The sequence below is a fragment of the Symphodus melops genome, assembly GCF_947650265.1.
Source record: "Symphodus melops genome assembly, chromosome: 13".
Lineage (NCBI taxonomy): Eukaryota > Metazoa > Chordata > Actinopteri > Labriformes > Labridae > Symphodus > Symphodus melops.
The window spans coordinates 973,083-989,900 of NC_136703.1; the positions used below are offsets into that span (position 1 = coordinate 973,083).

General features: G+C 46.7%; 2 protein-coding genes across 4 annotated transcripts; one reads left to right on the forward strand and one right to left on the reverse strand.

The window, feature by feature from the left end:
• The first annotated feature begins 663 nt into the window (after positions 1-663).
• LOC306833799 (serine/threonine-protein kinase 38) lies at positions 664-9,141 on the forward strand. Of its 2 annotated transcripts, XM_079359333.1 has the most exons (14): positions 664-749; positions 2,100-2,237; positions 3,838-3,889; positions 3,977-4,099; positions 4,697-4,780; positions 4,863-4,986; positions 5,082-5,236; positions 5,314-5,425; positions 5,512-5,573; positions 5,645-5,762; positions 5,844-5,967; positions 6,081-6,176; positions 6,280-6,374; positions 6,450-9,141. In XM_079359333.1, exons 2-14 carry the CDS (start codon positions 2,107-2,109, stop codon positions 6,584-6,586), a joined length of 1,413 nt encoding a protein of 470 aa, XP_079215459.1. In that variant the 5' UTR covers positions 664-749; positions 2,100-2,106; the 3' UTR covers positions 6,587-9,141. The 2 variants fall into 2 exon arrangements, with proteins under 2 accessions (XP_079215459.1, XP_079215458.1); XM_079359332.1 differs by having other exon boundaries at positions 6,280-9,141.
• A 464-nt stretch (positions 9,142-9,605) lies between these two features.
• Positions 9,606-16,350, reverse strand: LOC306833836 (mitochondrial carrier homolog 1-like). Of its 2 annotated transcripts, none has more exons than XM_079359410.1 (12): positions 16,077-16,350; positions 13,450-13,534; positions 13,247-13,353; positions 12,861-12,920; positions 12,718-12,775; positions 12,106-12,157; positions 11,605-11,664; positions 11,431-11,524; positions 11,081-11,128; positions 10,941-11,008; positions 10,793-10,868; positions 9,606-10,255 (listed from the first exon to the last, which is right to left on the reverse strand). In XM_079359410.1, the coding sequence occupies exons 1-12, from the start codon at positions 16,227-16,229 to the stop codon at positions 10,181-10,183; spliced, it is 936 nt and encodes a 311-aa protein (XP_079215536.1). In that variant the 5' UTR covers positions 16,230-16,350; the 3' UTR covers positions 9,606-10,180. The 2 variants fall into 2 exon arrangements, with proteins under 2 accessions (XP_079215536.1, XP_079215535.1); XM_079359409.1 differs by having other exon boundaries at positions 12,861-12,923.
• Positions 16,351-16,818: the final 468 nt, after the last annotated feature.

The following is a 16,818-nucleotide window of genomic DNA, read 5'->3' on the forward strand; positions in this document are numbered from 1 at the left end:
TTATTTGATGGGACTCCAAATTCTCCCGCTTTAACAAGATGGGTGGCTTCACTTATTGTTATTGACACTCTATGGTTTATACTGTAACTCGCCCATTTAGTCATTTCAGCCTGCTGGCCAAGCTAACAGTTCTACCCCTGACCCCAAGCGATGACTTGGTCATCTCTACTCACTCATTTCACTAATATTCAAGGTCTAAGAGCAAACTGCACTGACAGTAGAATGTCTCTGTCTTATAGTTCAGGCAAAACAGTAATTTAGAGTGTTAAAGCAGCAAAGCAGGATAGCAGAAGAAAAGCACAGTACAAAACTGAATTAGATAAAAATGTAAAAAGAAATGTGCATCAAACAAATAGTTAACAATAGCCAGTAACTTCAAGATGTAAGTCTGTATGAACACTGACATGCACACAGTGCACAATTTGTCCCATAAATTATTATTACAACGCAAATTAAAAATACAAACTAGATCAGGTGACATCTTATAACAGTGTTATGGCTTCATTATTGTTTATTCTTGACTAATAAAGAATTTAAAAAAAAAATGTTTAATGCTTCAGATTCAACAGAATGTGGTAGAAAATACTCAATATATAGATCTAATATTTTAAGTCTAGCAGAAAAAGAGAGTATACTAGATTCTCGGTTTGGCCACTAGAGGTCGTGTTGAGTTCTAATTTGTGGTGACGCAACAATCCGCAGAGTCGAGGAAGAGACGGCAGGCAGACAGTACCGCACCTTCGACCAAGGTAAGCGAACAAAGAGCAACTATCAAACAAAACAGAGAAGGAAAGCGACAGAAAACTTGACTTTGAGTGTTTTATTTAGTTTGTTCTCGTTCAAAAAGTGAATTAAGACGTGTTGTATCTTAAACTGTTCTGTTTTAAAACGACTCAGGCTGCTGTAGCAGATAAGTGGCTAACATCCACCAGCTAACTTTCCCTTAGCTATTCGTTTTGGTTAACTTCAGGTTGTCATGGTAGCGAAAACTAATGAAGGGATGTTCCGGTTTGTGCCTTCAAAATAAAACTCATACCAAAGAACTGACGGTCAAATTGCCTTGAATAAAGTATATTGCTTTTATTTTGAAGGAAGCATTACTCGCTAACCGAACCTTCCATCCTAGCTTGACGCAGCTTTTAACTTTAATAGCTAACTAGCCAGCTAACTGCTGTTAGCAGGTAAAACTCATTTTTAATAAGTTTCCAGATCGACTCGCTCGAGTTTCTAACTTTAAATAAGATCAAGTTTGGCTGGAGTTCATTAACTGCTGACTTGAATGACTTGTTTCAGTCTTGGAGGCTGAATTGACTTTGGTGGCTCCGTGTTGTTTACACTGTCTGAGAGAGAAGAAGTTAAAAACGTTTATAGTTTTTATCTGAGGAGGTTTCGACCCGCTGTGGAGGAACTAAACTCTGCTAATGTAAGTGTAGGAGTCTAACATGTCGGTTAATATGAGACATATTCACCAGGTTCTTCCTCCACGTCAGACTGACACAGCTGGAGTTATAAACCTGTATACATGTAGTTTATATATTAAACAAGTAAACAAACCTGTTTACACACATTTTATAGATATGTTAAACATGTAAACACTGACTGAGAGAGGTCAACATTATTATTTTTAATTATTTTGAAGTACTTTATTAATCCCTGATGGGGACATTCTGGTTCACTCTGTTGTTGAGAGACGTGCCACACACACACACACAGACCTGACACACATCCCATCAGATTTCATCATCATTTCTTCATAACAGCATGTCTCAACGTTATCAACGTCGTTCTGTTCAGGCAGCAGCTCTCCTTCCTCTTTTTTTCTGCCTCATTTCATACTTCCAACTTTGAGGGCTGAGCTGTGTGTTGTAACAGCTGACATTAAAATAACTACAGGGGTTTTTTTTTTTTGTTTCACAGTGCAGACGTTTTTTTTGGTCCAGTCGTCCATTTATTAGTCATCTTCCCTCGCTCCTTAGTGGTCTCTAACGTGGCAGCAGTCTGGATGAACATGAGTTTCCATGTTGTTACCATGACGATGTGTTGTACTGTGGGCGAGCTCTCCGTTAACTTCATTGTTGTTTGTTTTGGTGCTTCTCCAGGTAAAGCATGGCAATGACGGGCCAAAGCTCATGCTCCTCCATGAGTAACCACACCAAGGAGCGGGTCACCATGGCCAAAGTGACCCTGGAGAACTTCTACAGTAACCTCATCGCCCAGCACGAGGAGCGAGAGATGAGGTAAGACGCACATCTGTGTCATAATCTGTGAGTGGCTGCTCGAGACTTTTGTGCATGATTCATAATTTATGTTGTTGTCACAGACTGAAGATAATCTAATATACTAAAAATAAAAAGATTGCTTCTCCTTCTTAGAAGTTTATCCACAAAGAGAAAATAAGCATAATAAACGTTTTTAAAATCTGTGTTTTGTCACTTGTTAGACAAGAGTTTAATAAAGATTTATGTAAACTTGTAATTAAAAATAAGAGTTGAGTCTTTTCTTGTGTAATAATGCACATCCAGAGCAACACAGAGTTCAGCACTAAAGTCACTAAAGCAAAGAGAACGATGGCATCGCACGTTCCTCCTCTTGTGTCGGTCATTTCTCTGTCCTGTCTCTCACAATGAAATATTAAAAAAAATAAGTCTTTGAAAAAGATGAAAATGTTGGTTACATTTCTTAACCTTTAAAGCTGTATCACAGATCTTTGGTCTGTGTGAATGAGGTCGCGGTGCAGCGTTCAGCAGCGTCTCCTGGTGACTGATGTTGGTCTGCATTCAGATGGTTGATATAACAGAGTGTTTATAGTGCGTGGAGGTGATAAAAGGTAACCGTAGGTTCCCCGCGCCATCAGCGAGGTGTTGTCTGTTTGCTCTCCGTCTGACTTCTTCTGGATGTAACTCGATCGTTCGGTCTCTGAGCACGTCGTGTCAGTTGGAGGTTTATTTACATGTTTCTGGGTCACCTCCTCTCCCTCTGGTCACGTGAGCTCTGACATCTGATCCGTGCTGCGCTGTGCTTTGACTCTTCACAGAGCCGAGCGGATCTGTTTCCCAACAAAGTATTGATGACATGCTTTAGAAACGGGCGGCTCTACAGAAGGTGACAGCGGGCGAGTAATCAGCCCGACACGGACTACTCTGACAAGCGTGCTCTTCAGATTGAAGTTTTAATTTCCTCCTTTGTGATTGGCATGTCGCTGATATCCTTTAGGTGTCATGTTGTCAGTATTGTAAATGATTCAGTTGGAAACACGTCAATGTTATGGTTGACCTAAAGGTTAAAGGTCATGACCTTTGGAAGGAGGTACGAGAGTTACTGGTTGGTCAAAACAATTAATTATTTTTCGGTTTATTTGGGGCTTTTATTGTCTTTATTTGAGAGAGACGGAGCGCGTGGGGAATGACAGGAGGCAGGTTGGATACAAACCTGGGCCGCACGCTTTGAGGACTCTGTCCCCTGTACATGGTGCAAACTCAACCACTAGGCCACGCACACCCGGTTAAACAAACTCTAAAAGGCCTTCGCTGGCGGTCAAATGTGGCGCTCAAACTGCAATGCAGCCTCCCGCCACTAGCCGGGGCTGTAGCGTCGATTGATCCACCTGCTGAAAAGTGTATCGACCTTGATGTCGGTGCGTCACACAGAACCACGTGTAGCTCACGCGTGTGGGTGTTAACACGGCTGAAGGTGTTCAGAATGGTTTTCTCTTCTTTGACACACATCAGCTACACATCTGTTATTAGTCGAAACGCACTGACATCATCTCGACCAGCCTGTTCTCTGAATCACTGTTCACCTCCACCTGTGACGCTCACGGTCAGATTGTGTTTTCAGGCAGCAGAAGTTGGAGAAGGTGATGGACCAGGAGGGTCTGGCTGATGAAGAGGTGAGAGTGACGAACACCTGCCCGTGATGATCCCGTCGCCTGCTGCTGCTGCTGCTGCTAACATTTAACACCTTTTGTTTCCTGCAGAAACGAATGCGGCGTTCTCAACACGCGAGGAAAGAGACGGAGTTCCTGCGTCTGAAACGCACCCGACTCGGTCTCGAGGACTTCGAGTCCCTCAAGGTGATCGGCAGAGGAGCCTTCGGGGAGGTAAGAACCGTTCTTGAAAGACTCGTGTGAGACTGTTGGAGGTGTGTGAATGACTTCCTGTGTGCGTCTGCTCTGTCGTCTGGGACGCGTTCAGGTACTCGAGTACTTGACGTTACTACCCGAGTAACTCGCACATGTTCTTTTCCCGACTCTCAGACGCAGCCGCTGTCGACGAGTTTTTTATGTTTGTGTGTCTGAATAAACTAAGAAAAATAAAAATTCAGTTTTATTCAGCATACATGACGTGTGTGCAGCCAACCGGATTACTGCCACAGAAACTACGGAGACTCTCAAGGGACATAAAAGTCTGTTTAATGAAATCAAACCTTCAGTAATCAGAGCTGTAAATATTTACACCAGAAATGTCTTTTAATTCTGGCCGAGCTGTTATAGGCTCGTTCCCACATCTCAGTCCTCTCTCTCTTTAATCAGTGACTCACCACAGAGTCTCTGTCCGCTCAGGCTGAAGTCCGCAGACTGTCAGCTCAACAACACGTGCACTTTTAATTCTTCATGTTCACGGTTTATCAGTGAAACCTTTTTGAGGACACGTCGGAGGTTTCAGGTTGACGTGAGCGTCTCCGTGTTTGTCCTCAGGTCCGCCTGGTGCAGAAGAAAGACACGGGCCACGTCTACGCCATGAAGATCCTCCGCAAAGCCGACATGCTGGAGAAAGAACAGGTGAGGCGGCAGGATGCACGCGGCAACATGAACCCGGGTGTCGGGTGTTTGGGGACTTATTTTAAAAACTGTGCGTTGTCAGGTGGGTCATATCCGTGCTGAGAGGGACATCCTGGTGGAGGCAGACAGCCTGTGGGTGGTCAAAATGTTCTACAGCTTCCAGGACAAGATGAACCTCTACCTCATCATGGAGTTCCTGCCCGGAGGTAAGACCGGAGCCGATGGAAAACCCGCTTTAGGTCTGTGTTGTGTCGATGAAGACGGGAGCGAGGGTTCATGTCTGCTGTTTATTGTGCTGCAGGAGACATGATGACGCTGCTGATGAAGAAGGACACGCTGACAGAAGAAGCCACCCAGTTCTACATCGCAGAGACGGTGCTGGCCATCGACTCGATCCACCAGCTGGGCTTCATTCACAGAGACATCAAACCAGACAACCTGCTGCTGGACTCCAGGGTCGGTCCTCCTTCAGCATCACCTTCACCTGCACTGTCTGAGTGTTCCCCCTTGTCATAACCGTGTGGTGTTTGCAGGGTCACGTCAAGCTGTCAGATTTTGGTCTGTGCACGGGTCTGAAGAGAGCTCACCGGACCGAGTTCTACAAGAACCTGAACCACAGCCTGCCCAGCGACCTCAGCAAGCAAAGTCAGGCGACCACGTTTGTTAACTGAAAATATAAAACACCGTGACGGGTCGAACGCGTCACTAACTCATCCGTCTGCTCTCCACAGCTTTCCAGAACATGAACTCCAAGAGGAAAGCAGAGACGTGGAAGAGGAACAGGAGGCAGCTGGTAGGAAGTGTTCAAGCATCCGTCTGACTTTGTTTCTCTTTCACCTCTAACCTGCTCGTCTTCTCCGTCAGGCGTTCTCCACAGTGGGGACCCCGGACTACATCGCTCCCGAGGTCTTCATGCAGAATGGATACAACAAGCTCTGCGATTGGTGGAGCCTGGGCGTCATCATGTACGAGATGCTGATAGGTAAGAGAGTCCAGCTGATTCACCGTCGGGGCCTTCGGACCGCGCTTGACGTGATCTTAACGGCGGTTGATGTGCGTGCAGGTTACCCTCCGTTCTGCTCGGAGACGCCTCAGGAGACGTACAGGAAAGTGATGAACTGGAGAGAGACGCTCATCTTCCCCCCAGAAGTGCCTATTTCAGAGAAGGCCAAAGACCTCATCCTCAGGCAGGAACTCTCCCACTATCACCAGAAATCCTCCGCACCGTCTGACGTAGAACTCCAGGAAGTGTTTGTGTTTCGTGGTCGAGGCGTTAAAGTGATGTCGTGTTGTTCTGCAGGTTCTGTTGCGAGGAGGAGCACAGGATCGGCGCCGCGGGAGTCGAAGAGATCAAGTCCAATCCGTTCTTCGAGGGAGTGGACTACGATCACATCAGGTGGGAGCTGAACAGACGGTCACTCAGGATCAGATAGTTGAATAGACGGCCTGTGATTGGCTGAGCCACACCTGACTCGACTTAAACCTGATGTGTTTCACAGAGAGAGACCAGCTGCCATCCCCATCGAGATCAAAAGCATCGACGACACCTCGAACTTCGACGAGTTCCCCGATTCAGACATCCTCACGCCCACCGGTACGCCGCAGCTTCCTCTTCACCTCGCTTTGACTCCTCCCTCTCATCATTTAACACCTTCTCCTCCTCTTCCAGCTGCTCCGGTGTCCAACCAGACCGAGGCCGACCTGAAGAACAAAGACTGGGTCTTCGTCAACTACACCTACAAACGCTTCGAGGGCCTCACGGCTCGGGGAGCCATTCCGTCCTACATGAAGTCCGGGAAGAGATGAAGCCGGTCAACACAGGATTTAAAGCGACAGCACGGTGACACCTGAACGAGTCGTCCAAACCCCGAGAGGAGAACTCTCTGATACCTGAGCGTGACCTCAGGACCAATAATAACAGGGCTCTCTTTCTCATCTGCTGCTTTCCGCCGTAGGAACTGCCGCCTTCACCTCCGCAGTCTTCTCTTTCTCTGATTCTTCCGAGGGTACCTTTTTTTTTTTTTTTTTAATTCTTCCTGCTCGTGTGCGAGAACTGAACTGGGATTAAAGGATTCTGTGGGACGCCTTCATTCCTGATACCAGCATCATCTACATTCCCTCTGTGAACCAGCAGCAGTCTGTTGGATCTACCAAGGGCTCCTCCTCTCTTTCCACTCGTCCACTCATCAACTCAAACTTTCCTGTTTTTTTTTAGTGTCCACTTGAAGGTGACCAGGTGCTCTTCAGGGATTCTGTCCAAATGTTCCTCTTGGTTTCCTTCAGACCACCCAACCAAAGACTGTGAGCTGAACCGCGTTTCATCTGTCGCTTCTTACAAACTTTTACAGGTCGAAGGTTTGTGTGCTCGTTGATTAGAAGAGAATGATGCATTTTGTCGAGTCTTGTTACATTTTGGCAATGACCCCCCCCCCCCAACCCCCCCTCTCTCTCTGACACCTTTAGCACCTTAAAACTGTTAAATGCGACTCCAGTCCAGTCAGGCCTACAGCTCGGTAAATGTTTGCTTGCTTTGTGTGTTTTTATGGATTTAGAAAAGTCAAAGTGTGACAGCAGAATCTGCAATCTGAAGTCGACGTTTCCCCTCGAACGTCTGCACATTTAAGATCTGAGACTGAAGTGGGATCTCTGATTCCTGCTCAAATATCTGAACTTATAATGTCTGAGCATTGGGCTGATTCTGCACACGTCTGCACTCGTCTGTTCCCGTCTCGAAGCCGTGCGGCGAGCTGATGTGTCTGCTGTCTGATGGTCTATTGTGCTCTTAGCATTTAGCATTACGTTCTTCACACCACACGAGTTCCTTCAGTTATGTTTTTGAGGGTTAGCATTACGTTCTTCACTCTGAATGTTTGTGTGTTTCTTAAAGACGCTCGACCTCTTAAACAACGACTCCACCTTTCACACGTTGTTTTTTCACTTCTCTTTGCAGTTTGTAAGCACAGTGAACACAATATCCAAAATGCTGTCATGTTCAAAATGAATGTAAAAGAAACGGGGGCACAGAGACAGTTTGGTTTTTGACACAATAATTCCAAAATGCTGTTTGTGTGAATGTCGCCTGGACCTGACACCACGCTTTCATTTATCTCTCTTTTGCTTTTCCCGGCGCGCGAGGTGAAATACGGAAGCCCATTACGACCAAAAACAAGACGAGAGACTTTGTCTTTGTCTGGGATCGCAGGTCAGAAGTGCTGCACGCCCGTCCTGTCTCCATGGCAACAGTCTGTTAAATAGGGCCGCTGCATGAGCGACATTTTTTAACCACACGTTTTATATTTAAAGTTTATTTCCTGATCAGAGGCGGAGCGAGGACGATCTGTAGGAGACTGAACTACAGAGAGAAAAGAACGCCGCCTTTCTGAAAAGTTGAAGGATTTTGAAGTTGGGCACGCGGAGTGAAAAGAAGCGTCGTGCGAACATAAAACACCTGCAGACTACGACTCTGCATTTTTCTTTTAATTATATTTTGCAGAGATCAAGAGAACGCTTTCAGGACATCTGGTTTTATTTGTCATGTCATTTTTTATTTTGATATTTAATGCGATGTGAAAGGCAGACAGCAGAGGGCGCCATTACCCGTCTGCAGGAGATGCTTAAAAGTGACTTAAAACCTTTTTGGGTTTTTTTCAGATTTTTAAGGGTTAATAATAAAGAATCTGCAGGAAGTCAAAACGTGGACTCCTCGGAGGTCGTCAGTTTTTAAACTTGTTCTCATCAAGTCGTTCTTGTCTTCGTCTTTCTTGGCGTGAATGGGCTTCCGTAGTCTCGGCTCTGTCTGGTTTTTTTCTCGTCTGTCACGTGGCGCTCGATGTATTCAGGTAGTTTGTAGATGAAGCACATTTAACATGTTTTAGAGAAGCACGCCGTGGAGCTGTTTTCTATTGGGGGGGGGGGGGGGGGGGGGTCACGTTTTTTAAAGCAGCTGTCTGTTAGTTTCTGCTCCGCATGCTTTCTACCAAACAGCTGAAGAGTCGCTTAAAGCAATAGAGCTGTGCGTGTGTGTGTGTGCGTGCGTGTGTGTGTGTGCGTGTGTGTGTGTGTGTGTGCAGTTTAAATCTGCAGGTGAGGATGTGAGCATGCTCAGTAGACACGATGCAATGATGTGTATGTTGTTTTCTACACGAGACGTGTGCAACGTGTGTGTGCGCTCTGTGCTCGGGGTCACCTGTGTGTGTGTGTGTGTGCGCTCGGGGTCACCTGTGTGTGTGTGTGTGGGGGTCAGATGTGGGGGAGCGGGTGTTTGGGAAGGTGGGTGTACATTATTTAAACCACTGTTCTCCTTGTAGCGAGAGGCTGATGTTTGTTTTCTGCTATTTGACAATGAATTACTCTGCACTTCCTCCACCGTGTCCTTTTCTTCTTACGTTTGGTCGAGTGTCGCCGACGCCACGATTACGTCACAGCAACTCAAAGTACCGTCTTCCATCTTTGATTATAAACGGTGTCCTGGAAAACGCACGCAGACAAACCGTCTCACATCCCTGCTGCTGGTTGTGAGAGCTGAAGACACGATCTGATGAACTGTTGAAGCAAACGTTTTTAATCGACTTCAAACAGAAATAGAAAAAAGACAAACAGACTCAAACATCCATCGAACAACAATTTATGGCTTTAACTCGTCCTCTGGGGACACATTTCAACGCGACACAGACTGCAGACGACAGAGTAAAAAAAAAATGCCTGAAAAGAAAATAGAAAAAAACCAAGCACACTTCTTTAAGATGGTGACGCACACGTTCAGTATTTCACATCATCAGTAAGACTTGAAGTTTAATTCGAGGGACCTTCATGCGTTTCTTTTCTCTTTATTATAAATTCATAAATATTTATATTTAACTAAAACCATCCAGATGTTTCACACAAACGTGTTATTTCCATGTGATTATCAGTTTTGATTAAAGGGCGCACACGAGACAAACCGCACAGCGCCCAATCAAACGCTTCACCGCCAAAGTCCAGTTTCTGTGACGAGTGCGAGCGCTCCTCTTCCTCGCCTCTGGCACGCTTTGTCACGGTACAGTTCATGAACGGCGTGGACCGCCTTCGTCTGGAGAGCGCTGTGTTGTGTTCTCCGTGTTCATAAAGGCGTGCACATGTTGCATTGTGACATCATGATTCAGAGGTCATCGTGAGGAGGAGGAGGAGGGGGGGTAACAGTGCGCCCACACGCCACACAGACAGAAACATAAATAAGACTTCAGGGGGAAAAAAAAAAGGTTGGAAATGTTTCCATTTGGAGATTTTTTTTTTCTCACAGGACGAAGGACTCCATTACCCATGAGCCTCAGCAGCCTGACGGTTGGATGAAGAGAAACGCCTCTGTTGGCTCCTCCTCCTCGAGTCTGTGGAGGACGAAGAACGTCCCAGGAAGTGATGATGTCAGTCCTCGATGGGCGGCACGGCGCTCACGGGCACCCGGCGGAAAAAGAAGCTGGATCCTCTGAAGAGGTGACCCTGACAGGAAGTGACACAAAGCGACTTTACACGACCCGTTAGAATGACGGCGTCCCTCCTGAATGTTTCACCTTCTTCACAAAATGAAACTTTTCAGATGAGAAGAACAAAAGATGGATGAACGTAAGGTTGATTAAATATGCTCAACAGCAGAGTCTTTTATTCTGAAAATACACAGGATGTTTTAATGTCTAACTTCCTGTCTCACTCGCTCTGAAGCGTTGTGTAGTGAACGAGACGGGCTGCAAACGCACACGCAGGATGTGTGTGGCGCTCCCGCTAGGCGTGGCCTGTTGCAGTTTCACAAAACCAAAACGCAACAGGAAGTCACAGACCGGGACGCCAACGCACGCCGCTGTGGAATCAACAGTGATGTCTTTAGGCGGTAGTGACGGCGCCGCTTCGTTACAGCGCTAAAGACTAAAAGCGTAACATAGTTTGTTCCATCAAAGTGGGGGCGTGGTCACTGTGGCGAGCAGGATGTGACGTGTGACGACTGTGTAAAGAGGGCGCCGCCGTGCGGCTGAGAGGCGTTACCTGTCGGCTCAGGTGATTCCAGCAGTGCAGCCACGAGCTGAAGACGGGAGAGCGAGGAGGAAGACCTGCAGCCAAACTGACGACACAGAGCCACGCCCACATTAGTCACGTCAACAAACCTGATGGACAAACGGACGCAGTGACTCACCCGCAGTCGTTGACCGCCATCAGGTCGGACACCAGCATGAACGGATACGTCAGGACGCTGACGGCGATCTGCAGAGGAGAGCTCGGTCAGTAAAGGGTTAACTCTGCGGAGGAGGAGGAGGAGCGGCGGTCTGAACTTACGCCCATCACGAACTTGGTGTAGCTCCTCACCGCAGACGCCTGCCTGAACTGAAACACAAAGACCACAGAGTGAACGCCATCGCTCTGCACGCCGCAGGACGTTTAGCGTTTGTAAACGTGAAGCACGGGCCTTTCTGATAGGACGAGCAGAGAGGACGTAGAGGGGGTGTGGTCATGACATCATCAGGTCACGACAGGATGTGAGAGAGTTCAGGCTCGTCCAGGAGGGGCGGGGTGCAGAGACCATGAGGAACACAGACACGGGGTCGACGGCGGCGTGCAGCAGCCGACCTACCTGAAAGGCCGCACTAAAGACGACCACCATCTTTGTGAGAGAGTCGAGCACTCACGCTTTCGTCCACGGCGTAGGTGTTGATGAAGTGAGCGAGGAGGTTACAGCACCACAGGAAGAGGACTTCTCCCAACACGTGAGGTACGATCCCTCTGCGAGCACGCCACAACAACACGCCGTCAGAAACCAGGGCGCTCACCACATGTTTACATGTTTCCTGATGAGGACTTACACGTAGAAGCCGGCGACGCCTTCTTCCTGAAAGATCTTCACCATGCAGCTGAACATCCCGCTGAAAGACACAAACACGCCGTCACTCATGAAGAGAAGAAAAACCAACGAAGAAGAACCTTCCCCTCGTTCTGCTGCCGTGAACGTCGTTCATATATTCAACCGCGTGTCTGAGCAGTTCAAACACGACAGCTACAACTAAGACGAAGAGGGATCATTCGCAATGGATTATGGGATGTGTAGTTTCTTGACTCTGGATGATTAATAAGTCCACAGTGTTTAACCTTTGACTTTTTTTTAACGCCTTTTTTGGCGCCGAATCAAATGTTTAACCATCAGGAGTCTCAGGGGATCTTAAAGATAAATCACGTCTCATCTCTAAAAGTGTAAAAATGCACAACTGGGACCAATCATAAAACAGAGATATAGTTTATAAAATCTCTAAAACTTTAGTTTATACACTTTTTTAATGACTGCTGATGTAATAAATATTTCCTCTTACCCGTACTTGACCTCTCTGCCGACGAACTGGGCCATACATCGCACCGACATGACTGTGAGAGGAGACAGAACAAACTCTGAGTCACTTTGAAGGAGGAGCAGGAGGAGGCTTTCACTACGACTGTAAATATTACTGCACGACATCACCTGTCTGCTCCTGCAGGGGGCGCCAGAGTCCCCATGGACGGCGGTCTTTAAATGCTGTCTCAGGCTAACTCTGAGTCAAGCTAACGACAGGCTGAGAGCTGAGGCGGGTTTTAAGCCTCCTGACAAACCGTTACACGGCGCCCACCTGTCAATCAGCTCAGCTACACGCCTTATTGTGAATAACTCTGATCCTTCATCCAATCAAAACTGCTGAGTCATCAAAACATTCCCCCCCCGTACAGTGTGTGTGGATGGAGACATGAGCTAATCACACCTATTTGGTTTTTTGAAGCAGGCTGTAAACATGTTCATGTCTGCTGTAAAAACAGGCTGTTTGAATGGGTGTGTATGTGACTTCCTGTGCTGCTGCAGCCAGCCTCTAGTGGACACTCCAGGTACTGCAGCCAGCCTCTAGTGGACACTCCAGGAACTGCAGGATTTTAAAGTTGGCTTCATTTAGACATACCATGAAAAGGATGAGTGGCTACTCTGGACAGGCACTGAATGATCATCTCCTGTGACGTCTGAAGACAAAACAACGACGTGTTTAAAGGTCACAAAATAAACGGGAAGAATTCAAATGTTGTTTGACATCGTGTGATCGCTCACCTCCTGGAAAACCTTCCTGAGAGAAGTCTGCACGTCGCCTTTCTTTGACAGACGCTCCACCTGCTGAATAAAACAACCTCCATCGTTTTAGCCTTCTTAAAGGAACAGTTCATGTTTTCATAGAAGTGGGTGTGTCATAAGATAACAGTCAGAATGGCGCCTGTCTGAAGGAGACGGCGGGATGATTGGACACCAAACGAGTGAAAGGCTTTTTATGTTTCAGTTACACATTGTGATGTTTCATTTCATTGTCCATGATTGTAATAAATTATTCATCGTATCGTCATATTCTTCTTGTTATTGTTTGCGACGTCTCGTGATATTTACGCCCCCGGACCGCTTTGTGGAAACAGGTCTGGACATGTTTCACGTCTCGTCAGTTTCACCTGCTTGACTTTGCTCCTGACCACGGTGGAGATGGTGCTGGACACGATGCGAGGCGAGAGGCCGCGGAAGAGTCCCCTCTTCCCGTCCACCTTTACGATGTGCTGTGCTGAAAACAAATTCATCTCCTGTCAACGTCTTCACAACGTCACAAAGGTCCAGTGAAGCCATGAGACTACGGGGGGAAAGAGAAGACGTCGCTCACCGTAGGAGAAGAAGCCGGGCAGGTATAAGACTCTGCGTCCAAACATGGTCGAGCCCACAGTCGGAGGAAGAGGTTCATGACCCACCTGGAAACAACAGAACAGGGTCAGGGTCCTGGTCCTGGTCCTGAGATCATCTTTTTAAACAAATCAAAGAAGTAGGTCTCTCAATAATAAAGTGGAAAACCAGAATCTCTCTGGGATTAATAAAGCATGTAACAGAAGACAGATCTGGATTTGGGGGGACCAATCAGATTTCAAGACTGCGGTCAAGCCAGCCGCCCGATCGACATACGATGTGTGTCTACTCAGGGACTGACGGTATGGGTGCTTGGAGAGCCCAAAAAGCAGGAGAACGGCTGCATATTTTCGAAATATGACAATAAAATAAACAGTGAATTACATTAATTATTATGGCTCTTGACAGAGTTATGTATTTTTCTAAACAGTTTTAATGATATTTCAAGTTTAATTGACTCTAAATTTCAAGGAGAGATATTTTGGTCATATTTAAATGTTTTAATATATAACAAAATATAAGACCTGTGAAAGGTGACAAAGATCTTTCAATGGATCATTGCACCTGATGCACCTGACTATTAGCCCTCGAGTTTACTGTAAAAAATTTTTTAAGAAAATTAAAGGCCCTGTGATTTTCAGCAGATTTTACTGTATAATCTTTGAGAAAATTAAAGGTGAATTCTGCTAAATTTTCAACAAGACATTTGAAATTTGAGTTATATTCAGTATTTTATTTTGAAAAATCTAAAAGAGGTGACAAAGATCTTTCAATGGATCCTGGTACCCAAAGGCCCTGACTATTACCCCTGTGATTTTTATCAGATTTTACTGTTTAGTCTTTGAGAAAATTAAAGGTGAATTCTGCCAGTTTTTCAAAAAGACATGAAAGGTGAGTTATAATCAGTATTTTATTTTGAAAAATCTAAAAGAGGTGACAAAGATATTTCAATGGATTATTGTACCCAAGGGCCTTGACCATTAGCCTTGTGATGTTCAGCAGATTTTACTGTTTAGTCTTTGAGAAAATTAAAGGTGAATTCTGCCAGTTTTTCATTGAGAGTTAAGAAATGTGAGTCATATTCAGTATTTTATTTTGAAAAATCTGAGAGGTGACAAAGATATTTCAATGGATCCTGGTACCCAAGGGCCCTGACCAGTGGCCCTGTGATTTTAAGCAGATTTTACTGTTTTTTACAGGGCCCTTGGGTACAATAATCCATTGAAATATCTTTCTCACCTCTCTCAGATTTTTCAAAATATAACACTGAATATTACTCAAATTTCTTATTTCTCAATGAAAAATTGGCAGAATTCACCTTTAATTTTGTCAAACATTATACAATAAAATCTGCTGGAAATCACAGCGGCAACAGAGAGGGCCCTTGGGTACCAGGATCCATTGAAAGACCTTTCTCACCTCTTTTAGAACCACGAATACAGAGCAACAGATTGTTTTTTTAGGGTTGTAAATAGTTGAAGAACTAAAAATTTACTTTATTTAAATCCATGTGTCCTTCCACTCGTGGACCACAGGGTGTCCTCCTCAGAGATGGGACCCAGGGTGTCCTCCTCAGAGATGAGACCCTAGGGTGTCCTCCTCAGAGATGAGACCCCAGGGTGTCCTCCTCAGAGATGAGACCCAGGGTGTCCTCCTCAGAGATGAGACCCCAGGGTGTCCTCCTCAGAGATGGGACCCCCGAGATGGGACCCCAGGGTGTCATCCTCAGAGATGGGACCCCAGGGTGTCCTCCTCAGAGATGGGACCCAGGGTGTCCTACTCAGAGATGAGACCCTAGGGTGTCCTCCTCAGAGATGAGACCCCAGGGTGTCCTACTCAGAGATGGGACCCCAGGGTGTCCTCCTCAGAGATGGGACCCCAGGGTGTCCTCCTCAGAGATGAGACCCCTGGGTGTCCTCCTCAGAGATGAGACCCAGGGTGTCCTCCTCAGAGATGAGACCCCAGGGTGTCCTCCTCAGAGATGGGACCCAGGGTGTCCTCCTCAGAGATGGGACCCCCGAGATGGGACCCCAGGGTGTCATCCTCAGAGATGGGACCCCAGGGTGTCCTCCTCAGAGATGGGACCCAGGGTGTCCTACTCAGAGATGAGACCCTAGGGTGTCCTCCTCAGAGATGAGACCCCAGGGTGTCCTACTCAGAGATGGGACCCCAGGGTGTCCTCCTCAGAGATGGGACCCCAGGGTGTCCTCCTCAGAGATGAGACCCCTGGGTGTCCTCCTCAGAGATGAGACCCCAGGGTGTCCTCAGAGATGAGACCCCAGGGTGACCTCCTCAGAGATGGGACCCCTGGGTGTCCTCCTCAGAGATGGGACCCCAGAGATGAGACCCTAGGGTGTCCTCCTCAGAGATGGGACCCAAGGGTGTCCCCCTCAGAGATGAGACCCCAGGGTGTCCTCCTCAGAGATGAGACCCCTGGGTGTCCTCCTCAGAGATGAGACCCCAGGGTGTCCTCCTCAGAGATGGGACCCCTGGGTGTCCTCCTCAGAGATGAGACCCCAGGGTGTCCTCCTCAGAGGTGAGACCCCTGGGTGTCCTCCTCAGGGATGGGTGTGTTGTTGTTAGCCTGTTAGCTTCGTTAGCTCCCTGTACCTGTATGAGCAGCTTCACGTAGAGCAGCGGGTGAGTGATGGCCGTCACCCCGGCTCCCAGCACGAACACAGCCGTGTCCACGTCCACGGGATTCGGTGTAGCTTCCTGCTCCACATCGGCCACCTGACCGGACGGGCTTTCAGACGACTCCATCTTTATTTATTTTTATAAATCACCGTGAAGGAGAAACACGGTTCATCACGTTCACCACTGGCTAACGTCAAGCTAGTATGCTACATTATGCTACATCGTCAACTTCCGGTCTGAACTTTCAAAATAATAGGACATGTTAGAGGCAGTAAGCGCTTCTGTCTAGACCAGCTGTACTCTACGGAGGGATTAATGTTATTTTACTGTCTACATTATATTAGCTTTCAACCAGTTAACGGACACACGCGGAGTTTGGCACATGAACACGTTATTATATTATATATTTATATATATTATATAGATTTATGTCAAACATCTTGATCACTCTCTGCTCTCAGAATATGTTTGAGTGGTTATTCTTTTCTAAATTTCAACATACATTGATAAGAAGGTCATTAGATATAATACTTATTTTTATTTCATGTAGATTAGATATGAGTAGCGCTTGGCTTCCAGCAGGCGGCGCTATCAGACTGTAGATGGCCCCGTGTTCTGCAGTTTTAACCTCAGGATGCACCAAGACTGGTGGCGTTTAGATCAACACTTTGATTTAAGTAACCTTGATGTCACCTGAAACAAACAGGACTGTGTG